The sequence below is a fragment of the Rattus norvegicus genome, chromosome 19 (assembly GCF_036323735.1).
Source record: "Rattus norvegicus strain BN/NHsdMcwi chromosome 19, GRCr8, whole genome shotgun sequence".
In the NCBI taxonomy this organism is placed as follows: Eukaryota; Metazoa; Chordata; class Mammalia; order Rodentia; family Muridae; genus Rattus; species Rattus norvegicus.
Window position 1 is genome coordinate 54,900,891 of NC_086037.1, and position 11,406 is coordinate 54,912,296.

Below are 11,406 nucleotides of genomic sequence, written 5' to 3' on the forward strand. Positions count from 1 at the left end.
ATAATACACACATGGACTGTATATTTAGCCACAACAAACCATATAATAAATTATTAGTTTTAACTTGAGAAAAAAAAAAGACTACAGATTAACACCATGTCAGATTTTGTACAATCACCAGAAATTGATTTTACCTTTCTAGAGCCACCATTCACAGGTGTAAAAAACATAGTTGTAATTAAACTTCGTTAAAATATTAGCAACCGCCGTCATGACACAGAAAGCGAGACCACACCGGAGGTGCAAATAGAAATAGTCAAATTGTAGTTGAGGTTCCCATTTTTCTCTAAAAAAAATAAATGTTTAAAATTTACTTATTTATTATGCAAATAGGTGTTTGCCTGCATATATGTCTGTATACCACATGTGAGTGTTAGGAAGTAAACCCAGGTCTTTTGGAAGATCAGCCATCTTTCCAGCCCCTATGCATTAGTTTTTTGAGGTGAGGTCTCTCTTTGAAGCTGAAGTGTATGCATTTGGCCAGGCCTACCATTCCCCTCCTGCACAGTAACACTGAGATCTTAGATGTACACCACCATGCTCGGCTTTTTAACATGGGTTCTGGGCCTCTGAATTCCTGCACGTGTGGCGACCAATGGACCAGCTAAGCCGTCTCTCCAGCTCCAGGTTGTCAGCTCTTGAGCGGTTCTGAGAGTTGCTTGGGTTTGGCACCCGAATACAATTTTTGCAGCAGTGTACTCGTCAGTGCTAGCCAATCCTGCTAGCAAAGGCGGTGAGCTGACCAAGTGTCTCAGAGGACAGAGCACTTGGTTGCTGCTCAGAATAATGGAGGGGGAGGGTCCTGACCCGACACTGAGGAAGCTTTATGAAGCAAGAAAGAATGACAAGTTGAAAGTAATTTCAAAAATGGTGGAACCTGTTGGATTTGGACCAAATAAGTCCTTTAAAAATAAAGTCATAGCTCAGACGTTCATAAAATTCCAGACCTCTGTGGATACTGTCTGTCTCTCTGTGTGTCTGTGTCTGGGTGTGTCTCTAGGTGTGTCTGTCAGTCTGTCTTGTCTGCGTAAGTGTGCAGTGTACGTGCATGTGCCTATGGATGCCAGAAGAGAGGGCCAGATCCTCAAGTTGGGGTTACAGGTAATTGTGAACCATAAGACACAAGTGCTGGGAACTGAACTTGGTTTCCTCTCCAAGAGCGTTCTCTTGACCTTGGCCACCTCTCCAGACCCTTAAGTAGACACCTATCTTTGTTCTTTACACCCCAGTGGTAGTGGCAGCAAGAAAGGTGCTCAGCATGTCTTGGAGACAGGAGGTGAATTTCGTTGCTGCCTAACATAGGGACACACCTTGGGCCAGGAGAAGTCTCTAGACCCTGGAGAGCCCGCTGGGCAGTGTGGTGAGCATCTAGAGTCCCACACCGAGAGGCTCTGATCCCATTAGACTTGAGGAAGCACCTGGCAGTGCACACTTGTACCAGATGGTCTTGAAGCCCAGCTGAATCCGGTGATATCTACAGAGACTGGGAGAAGGAACTTTCCTTATTAGGGGAGGTGACCACAGGAGGAGATGAGTACTAGAACCGAGGTCTTCTGGCTGAGGAATTAGACTAAAAGAATTACGTACAGAGACCCCAGAATAGTGCACACCTTATTACGATGTGTGCATTGTCCATGAAAGGGCTGGTTTGCTGGGTGTCAGCTGTTGTAGCTTGAATGTACAACGTCACACACAGGCTTCTGCCTTTCAATATGTTGTCCCAGTCGGTGCCGTTGTTTGGGAAAGTTAATGTCACTCTCAGAAGGTGGGGCTTCTCTGGAGACGTACGTATGTCCCTGCGGGGGGGTTTTTCAGGTTCTATAGCTTGGTCTGATGTCCCGTTCTCTCTCTCTGCCTCCTGCACGTGGGAGAAATGTGGTCTTCCAGCTGCACACAGCTGCCACCATGCCTTTCCCACCACGATGAGCTGGAGCCCGACTAGGGTTTATCAGCCAAAAATAAACCTGTTCTCCCCGAAGTTGCATTCGGCCACAGAGTTCCACTGCAGGCAAGTCGCTAATGTATCTGCCTTCCATCAGCTCTGAAGAGAGCTGAGGCTCAGTTTATCATCTGACTCCAAAAGGGGCAGCGTTCTATGTGTTAGGTAATAGTAAATGACAATACAGCTCTCTACCAAGGTGATTATGTCTGTGGTTAGAACCCCATGAGAATGAGCATTGGTGACTGGTCCTTAGACAACATACACGGGGATTTCAGAACAGAAGCTGAGGGTATAATTTTCATATCACTGGGAGGCAGTTACACAGGTCAGAGTCCCATATGGCAGGAAAACACTGAGACGAGATGCTATCTGTACCTGACACACCTTGAACTTGAGCTCTGGCCCTGATGTTTGGGGACTCTGCTTCCTGTTTCTGATTCCTGCAATGGACAGACTCTCAGGTAAGCATCCACCCCTGCTTCCTCAAATTCTCTGGAAACCTTGAGGTTCATGTCTCTGTGGAAGTTGCTGGGAACTCTTCAGTGAAAGTCCCGTTTCCATGGTTCTTTTTTTTTTTTTCCTCCTGGAGCTGAGGACCAAACTCAGGGCCTTGCACTTGCTAGGCAAGTGCTCTACCACTGAGCTAAATCCCCAACCCCTCCCTGACTCTTATTCTACCCCTTCTTATTGGGAAGCTGTGATCATGGAGGTTTACAGACTCACTCCATGGATGCTGCTTGCTGTGTCCAATAGGCCTTCAGACCGTAGTCTGTGAGGTATGCCCAGGTAGGAAGGCTGAGGAAACAAGAAAGACGATAGTCTTGCTTGAAGGGCCGAAGGGGCTGCTCAAGGCTCCTAAGAATGTTCAAGACAGAAAGATATTGTTTCTTGGCCTTTTAGGCTTGGCCGTATAGACCTGAGTATAAAAGAGACTCCTCTGCTTGGGACTGAGGATAAATGGGTGCTCAGTTTGTTCATACCTTACTTAAGGTTTCCGTGTGTTTAATGGCGACTGAGGCTGGAACCAAGGGGTGCAGACAGACCTCGTTAACCTTCTTGGAAGACCTGCCCCAAGATACGGGAAGAGGACAGAAGATTCAGGGACAGGTTGCCTTGCTCTTGTTGGGATCTGACCTGGAGGTATCCCAGAAAATCCATAGCTTCACCACAGTCATCTTGAAGCTGAGAAACCTTTGTATAAGGTAAGGACCAACGCCATGCCTGGGAGACGTTGAGGGCGTCCCTGGCATTAGTGTGGAAGGCATGCTGACCCATGCCCTTGCCACGGGTGACATTGTGAACCCAGGTTTGGAGATGAGGCAAAAAGTCCAACCCCACAAATTTATACAGTCTGGAAGTCTGAGCTAGAGGTGCCCGGACCAGGTCCTCATACCTCAGGAGCAGGTAACGCCGCTGCAGAACTTCAGGTAGGGTTTGGATGGCCTTGACTATGTCCACGTGGCTTTTGCAGATGATCTTCATGGCATAATAGGGCTGGTCTTCCTCCTTGATCATTTTCAAATTCTGCCCTAGCACAATATGACTGTCAATCATGAGTTCTGCTGTGGTGTGTTCTCGGGATCGGAACACAGCCCGCGGGTCTCGGACCAGGTGCACGATGTGCAGGTTGAGGGAAGGGTCTGTGAGCAGTGGATACAGGGCCTGCAGGCTGAGGAAACGCACCTCCTTGAGTACCACGTGGCTGTGAGAGCGGCAGGCCTTCTCCACCATATCAAAGGGCAGCTGACTGCAGAGCGGCTTGCAATGCTTGGGCGAGCTGATCTGGTCAGCAGGGAAGAAGTCGCAAATAGGCGAAGAGCACAGGGCCCGGCTTTGCTCCCACTGGAAGAGGCTGGATTGTTTTCGGGGGCCCGGGTTCATGTAGGCATCAAAGACGCTCATGTCACACAGGAAGACGGAACGCAGAAGATCCCGCACGGCCATGTGCAGCTTCCAGGCTGTGCTGCTGGTGAAAGTCATCCACACGTGCCAGGCAGGCTCCATCAGGTAGAACACATCCGGGTGCTGCCCAAAAAGCTGTCCCACAAAAGAGGACCCCGAGCGCCAGGAAGACAGGACCAGCACGTGCACAGGCCTCCTGGACTCCTCCCTCTGGAACAAGTGTCTATGACCGGACATGTGGACGAAGAGAGCTACAACTATCACCTGGGAACACAGGAACGCCAGCAGCCTCCCTTTCTTAAACAGCATCATCCTGCGGAAGTAGACCTTTAAGGGGCAAGCAGAGGGGACGGGGCTGAGTTAGGCTGTTACAGTATCTACCCTTTGGCTTCTCCTAGACCCCCTCCAAGGATCAATGTAAAAAATTCAGAAGCTTTCTGCAAGCACAGGTCCAGATCCCTCTGCAGAGTAATTCTGGTTCTTTTTCTTTTTCTTTTTCTTTTTCTTTTTTTTTTCTTCTTCTTTTTGGAGCTGGGGACAGAACCCAGGGCCGTGCACTTGCTAGGCAAGCACTCTACCACTGAGCCCCCGTAATTCTGGTTCTTAATTGTGCTAAAAGAGCTCAAGCTGAAGTGACTTTTAATCTCTAAAATAGATTTTGCAAGTGAGTGATTAGCTTTTCATTTCCAGCTTCCCAGACCCCAAAACCACCCAAGGAGACAGCCTTAACTGAGGAGTTGTCTAGATCAGGTTGGTCTGTGGGCTTGGCCGTGGGGGGATTGCCTTCATTGCTAAGCTGGAGGATTCACCATGCCTGTGATTTCCCAGCAGTAACTGACTGGGAACGGCCCTGAAAACCAAACAAACCCTTTCCTCCCTTAAATTATTTCACACAGGATATCTTTTCACAGCAACAGAAATGAAGCTAAAGCAAGAATCGATAATGTGTCTGTGTTCTTAACTCTAAGGAGCTTCCTCTTGCTCCCTTGTACCAAAGTCCCTTTGCACAGGTCTTACATTTTTGTTGGAATTTCGAGATAGGCTGGCCTGGATCTTACGATGGAGATCTAGATAGCCCTAAACTCCTGTAGATTCTTCTGCCTCAGTGTCCTAAGTGCTGAGGTTACAGGGATGAGACACTAAGCCCAACTTTTTATAGGTTGATTTTTATTAGGATATTTTAATTATATAAAATGTGTCTCATAATGTTATTTCCATACTCATATGTGATATACTTGGATAATATTCACCCCAGCATTCTCTTATCCCCCATCACCCACTCCTGACCCTCTCTTTAGCTGTCACCCTGCCCTCTCTTTAACTCTAACACCCCTGACCCTCTCAGTCTAGTCATCTTTCTACTTTCATGTCTTAAAAATTATTTTAGACCTACTGAGTTGAATTAGAATGGCTCCGATAAGAATAAAAGGTTATATATATATTATATATAATATGAAATTGTCAAAGGATAAAAATAATAAATGTTCTGACAGTCTACTCAAATGGGGTCTTTTTAATAGGAAATGATTACACAGTTTTCAAATTGCCTTGAAAAGATTTGTTCTCATGGACACGAAGCCCACAGAGGAAGAACGAAAAGTGTGGCTCTCTTAAGACACTGTATGTGGGAGGGAGGGCTTGCCAGACCTAGGTCTCTGGGAGCAAGGAGAGATCTTGCTGCCTCAGTTGGGTCTCAGGGGAAGTTACAGCATTCTTAGAGTGAACTGTATGTGGGCTATGTGACACATCTTCAAATAGGTCACAGTGTTTTCCTAGGGGAAAGAAAACGTTAAGAATCCTTCTAGTTGGTGACTTGGTGAACTTGTCCCTCTTTGTGAGAGCCAGTGTCAATCTTGTCATTGGTACCAAGTAAAAACTCCACCTCCGAGACTGTGCAGTTATCAACTCTCCTCTCTACAATGGTGATTCATTCTATTTGTCATTTCAGTCGCTTTCTGTACACACAGGAGATTCGAATGTTTATACACCCTTGATATTTCCCCTCTTAAACAGCGACACATAGTAAGACCTCTCTCTCTCTAACCAGGGCGCCCTGCCTTTTCTTTTTTTCCCCCCTTTTTTCCTCTTGTAAGCATGTTTTCGGAGATGCAGAACACACAAAGCATTTCCTTGTTTCTTTTTACCACACAGAATTCTATTGTATGGACACATACAACAATTTATCTAACCACAGGGCTCCTGGGTTGTTTCCAAGCTTCCTTATTTCAAAGGTTTCAGTCACAAGCTTCTTGTCTACACACTTGTAAGATTAAATGCACAGAAGCAAATTGTTGAGTCAAAAAGTGTGTGTGTGTGTATGTATGTATGTATGTATGTATATATGTGTATGTGTGTGTGCATGTGTGCATGTGCGTGTGTGTGTGTGCGCGCGTGTGTGCATGTGTGTATGTGCATGTGTATGTATGTGTGTATGTGCATGTGTATGTATGTGTGCATGTGTGCGTGTGCGTGTGCGTGTGTGTGTGTGTGCATGTGTGTGTGTGTGTGTGTGTGTGTGTGTGTGATTGTGACTTAGACAGTCATTGCCAGGCAGCTTTCTGCTTCCTGTGAACATGGAGGGAGGTATTAGAAAATGGGTCAAGGAGGAGGCAGCCACAGAGGGGATTCTTGGAGTTTGTAACTTATTTCCTCAAGAGGTAGGGCATGCTTTGCCAGCTCTTGGGCTTCCCTTGGAAATCCCCTTGAACATTCTGGAAGTGTGTCACGATCCTCACCAGACTGTGTGGCAGTGGCACCTTCCTTCTCCTCCATCCCTCCCCATCTCTCTTCCTTCTTACTTTTTGTGTATGCGTGCGATGGTCACAGTAAACTTTAGTGCCATTTTTTTCTCCGTGCATTCTCTCTCTCTCTCTCCTCTCTCTCTCTCTCCTCTCTCTCTCTCTCTCTCTCTCCCTCTCCCTCTCTCTCTCCCTCTACCTCCCCCCCCCTCTCTCTCCTCCCCTTAGGGTCTCTCACTGACCTAGAGATAGCCTAATAGGCTAGGCTTGTCAATGAGCCTCCGGGATCTCTAGTTCTGGGATTCCAAGTTCCTGCTGCCGGGCCCGGCTCTTTAAAATGTGAGTTCTGACAATGAAACTCAGGTCTTGGTGTTCTCAAGGCAAGTGGACTTGTGGGTCTGTCTCTCTAACCCTCATCTCTTCTTTGTGGCCAAAATATTCCAGCACTTGGCTCAGCAGTTAAGAGCACTTGCTGCCCAAGCATAGGAACATGAGTTCATATCTCCAGCGCCCACAGAAAAGCAAGGCATGAGCAACTAGGTGCGTGTATCCTGTGTTGTGGGAGAATGCTTTGGGCTTGCTGGCCCCAGTGTCCAGTGAGAGATCCTATCTTCAGAGGGTAATAGATTCACTATAGTCCCCATAGACTCACATGTGCACATAGAGGCCCCATAGACTCACATGTGCACATACAGTCCCTCTCTGTGCCCTGATGCTAGCACGGTGGACTGTGCCAGTGAATGGTACTTCCTGCCTTGTTGCCCCGTGGCTTAGGAGATGACCAGTTTCTAAAACTGAGGTCCAGGAGGGAATACTTAGAAACTATGTCATTTACTGACTGTGGTTTAAGTGTGGTTGGTCCTGTGCCACCATCCCAAGACAGAGAGCTTCTCCGCAGAACAATTGGAGAATTGCTGTAGAACAAAGATAGGAAGCAATAGAGTATCAGGGAGAGGAAAACTGGAAGAGAACTCAGCCTGTGGACAGCCAGAGACTAGACTAGAATTTTACAGGCAGGTCCTGTAACTGCTTCAGCCTAAAGCTTACATCTCTTGGCACTAGGAAAGCAAGATTTTCCTCCATCCCGCCCTGTGCCAACTCTGTCCTGCAGGGATCGATGGCTCTGGGCCTTCCTTATGTGCCAGCTGCCGCTGGCCTTAAACCAGGCCCTTTCTGTGTTTTCTTTCCTTTTTTTTTTTCTTATGGTGGTAGGGTTGGTGTTGGGGATTGACCTGGCACCTTTCTCCTGCCGTTCTATCATGAAGCCGTGGCTCCAGACCTGTTTTAATTCCTCATGAACACTGGCCAGAAAGAGCAAGCTTTTGTGAAGCTTGTACGGTCCCTGGTCACCAGGCTCTGAGCAGCACATGTTGGCTTTGCCCAGGCCACTAGAAAGCACCCTAGTGCACATCTCAGGCAAAACGTATCTTAATAATCAACAGTAGAGGCAGGGGACACTCCTGGGCTGGTGACCATGAGGGCACTGGTTACCTGATGCTCAAGGAGGCTCACTGGGGAGAAGAAAACCCTCCAGTTCCAGCCTGAGTCATACCCTCCTATTGGTAGAATTCCTCTCTGCTTGAGGCCTTGGCATTTCCCTCCTCTCCCTCAGCTCCCTCCCCCATGGTCGCAGCTCTTTCTAAAGCACCTCCTGTTACACTCTTGGTCTAAAATCTCTTGGATTAATGTACTAACACGTACAAGCTGAAACCCAAGTCCCCAGGCTTTGTGCCCAGGGCCTGCCCTGCCTGTCCTTTAATTCCCTGTTTCTATGCCGATAGCCAACTTCCGGGTCTCCCCAACCTGCCTTCTTGCAGAGGAGCAGGGAGACACTAGGGGGGCTGCCATTCTTCCTTCAAGAGAGTACTCTACAGGCCCTCTTTCTCTCCAAAAGAATGCTATCCCTCTGTCTCCCAAATGTGCACGAGGATTCCGCCAACTGCACGTGGCACAGCCGCAGACTTCCCACCGAGCTACAGTTACTGAAGAGGCAGCCATGTCTTAGCTGGCTCTCTGTGTGAGATACTTGTGCAGCCGATTAGGACGCCTTAAGCCTCCTGGACCAGTGAAGTCCATGGCTAATTGGATGGAAGAAGAAGAAGCAAATTGTTAGAAAGCAGAAAAGCCTTTGAGCTTTGTTTGCTACCCGGTTTCATGTGGCTCAGACTGGCCTCCAAACTGGCCAGGTATCAGGGGATGACCCGGAACTTCTGATCCTCCTCCGTCCAACCCTCGAGCGTTGAGAATTTATAGGTGTGCACTAAAGGTCACAGTGACAGGTGTCTAGCTTCGTTCGGCTTGGGACCAGAAAGGCATGAAAACACTCAGGACTTGAGAACCATCATCAGAGGGGTGTTGGTGAGGGGGACCTATGTCAGGTGCAGGGACCATGGCGGCACCAGGGTTGGAAGCTTCCGTTCATGGTCTGACTACAAGGGCTTGGATCACAGAGCCTGCCCCGGCAATCAGGAGCACGTAAGCTTTTAGAAGCAAATGGGAAATCCTGACCAAAATCGACTAAACAGACAGACAGACAACAGACAGACAGACAAAACCCTGGATATCAATTTAAGAGGCCAGCATTCTAAAGACTTCCGCCACTCAATTTAGATTCTTTAGGGAACTGATGTCCCAGCTAGCAGAAGGTAGAGACAGCAGGAAGTCACTGTGCACAGAGAATGGAGGTAGGCTGGGGACACTGCTGTCACCATAGATAGCCTACAGACCTGGGAGACTCTTGGGGATAAGTTTCCAGATAAAAGCAACCACAAAACAAACTTTGTTTGAGACAGCGGCTCACACTGCATCCAAAGCTGGCCCTGAACTCAACCAAACAGCGATCTCCCTGTTTCTGCCTCCCAAGTGCCAGGATTACACACTTAGCCACCACACTCTGACGAATAAATTTAACTCCTGCATGCCCATAGGCAGTGCTGGGCACACAGCTCAGGGAAACACCTGTCCATGAGTGTCTGAGTGAACCAATATCCATGGGGACAGTCTTGCCTCTCAGGGTGCCCTTGATGACTTGAGGGGAGTGGGTAAGATGTCGCACTTATTTTATACATATAAAACTATTCCATGGGAGTGGGCGGGTGGGAGTGGGCACATCCTCATAGAAGCACGGGAGGGGGAGGGGCTATGGGAGAGGGAAGAAGGGAGTAACATTTGAAATGTAAATACATAAAATATCCAAGAAAAATAAAGTTAAAAAAAAAACTGCTCCAGTCCTAATGAAACAGAATCATCCAGGGCCGTTTGAGGCAGAAGTCATGTCCTCCTCAGCTGCTGCGCTTGCTGTATAAACACCATTATATTTCACATCTACAATACACTTCTGGACTTCCGAAGCCCTCTGTGGGGGCGGTTATAAATTACAATCCAATCAGACACAATGAGACTCTCAAAACAGCACTGGCCACTTCCCTATTCTTAACTTTCACGTTTTATGGATGTAGTGTATTTGTCCTGTCCTGTGTGTGGAGGTCAGAGGAAAACTATGGAAACGGATTCGCTCCCACCAAGTGGGTCTCGGGACTGGAACTTGGATCACCAGGCTTGGTGGCAAGCACCCTTACCCACTGAGCCATCTCACTGGCCCCCTGCTTCCTTATTTTTCAAAAGGAACAACTGACATTCGATTGATTCGGGTGTTTAGCTGCAATAGCTCTCTGCCCATTTGATCTGATTAATGGCCATGCTCCACTCTGCCTATGCTGGACCAAGCCTGTGGCTCCCTGATCCCATCCCCCATTCAGCAGAGAACAGGAGAGAATCTGGACAGTCAGAAAAACTAGGGCTCCATTACAACACTCCTACCCACATTTGAGGCTCTTTCTCATCCTTTGTGGGTGGAGCTGGTGGGGTTCAGCTTCTGGTAAGCAGCTTGAGTTTTTTCTTTTCTAGAAGATTACCTTGGTGATCCAGAGTGTCCCCCAACACCATTCATTTGTCCTAGCCCTCCTCCCCCAGCCATCAAAATCTCCAGCTTAGATGTCAGGGCCACCCGATATTCTGATCCTGTAGTTGGGATAATGCCCTTCATGGTAGCGGCTCCCCAAGGGATTCTTTTCTTACCTTAGGCTTCCCCAGTGCCCAAGATGACTGAGTGGCTCACTGCCTGCCAGGCTGAGCACCTTTCTTTCTCTGACTCATGAACTCCTCCTCCTCCTTGCATTTTGCATACCTAACTCTTTGGCTTGCCCTCTCCCTTAGAGTGAAAAAACACCCACATTGCAGGACAGGCTCCAGAAAGCTCTGGCTCCAGAAAAGCTGTGGTACGAGCAGATAGAATGCCTTGAGGCTAAAGGTTTTGGGGTGGGGTGAGGGGTGAGGGGTCAGGGTGAGGAGCCTCCCTTTAGGTGAGCTAAGCCGAGAAGGATGACAGATGACATTGGAATGTCCACTCTTCTTCGGCAGCCAGAGGTTAGGTCCCTTTAAGGCCCCATGGAAGGAGAAGAGACCCCTGGAGCTGCAGAAGGTGAGGTTGGATAGGGGTGTTGCCAGATAGTTATGTAGCCCAGAAGGTTTTGTAAGCATCGCTCCCTCCTGTGTTTTGCTCTTATCTCTACAGCGACTGTATAAAGATTATTTTCCAGGCATCACATCTGTTTCTTCACCCCACCCTAGGGAGGTAACATTTCTTAGCTCCTATATCATGTCCAATGTCTTCACTCTCCTTGCAAGAGGTAACAAACACGTTCTCGGCTAGGAGAACACTGGTTTACCGGTGTTTGGTTTGACTACAGCTTGAAGAACTTGCCTTTTATGACAAAATGCAAGTTATCGAAAAGTCTAGCTTCTTTTTTTTTTTTTTGGTTCTTT

The 11,406-nt window shown here is 47.9% G+C and overlaps 1 protein-coding gene across 2 annotated transcripts; it reads right to left on the reverse strand.

The window, feature by feature from the left end:
* Nucleotides 1-23: 23 nt before the first annotated feature.
* Nucleotides 24-10,845, reverse strand: Chst4 (carbohydrate sulfotransferase 4). Of its 2 annotated transcripts, none has more exons than XM_063278054.1 (2): nt 10,660-10,845; nt 24-4,171 (listed from the first exon to the last, which is right to left on the reverse strand). In XM_063278054.1, the coding sequence occupies exon 2, from the start codon at nt 4,154-4,156 to the stop codon at nt 2,990-2,992; it is 1,167 nt and encodes a 388-aa protein (XP_063134124.1). In that variant the 5' UTR covers nt 4,157-4,171; nt 10,660-10,845; the 3' UTR covers nt 24-2,989. The 2 variants fall into 2 exon arrangements, with proteins under 2 accessions (XP_063134124.1, NP_001100897.1); NM_001107427.2 differs by having other exon boundaries at nt 2,030-4,157; nt 10,589-10,682.
* Nucleotides 10,846-11,406: the final 561 nt, after the last annotated feature.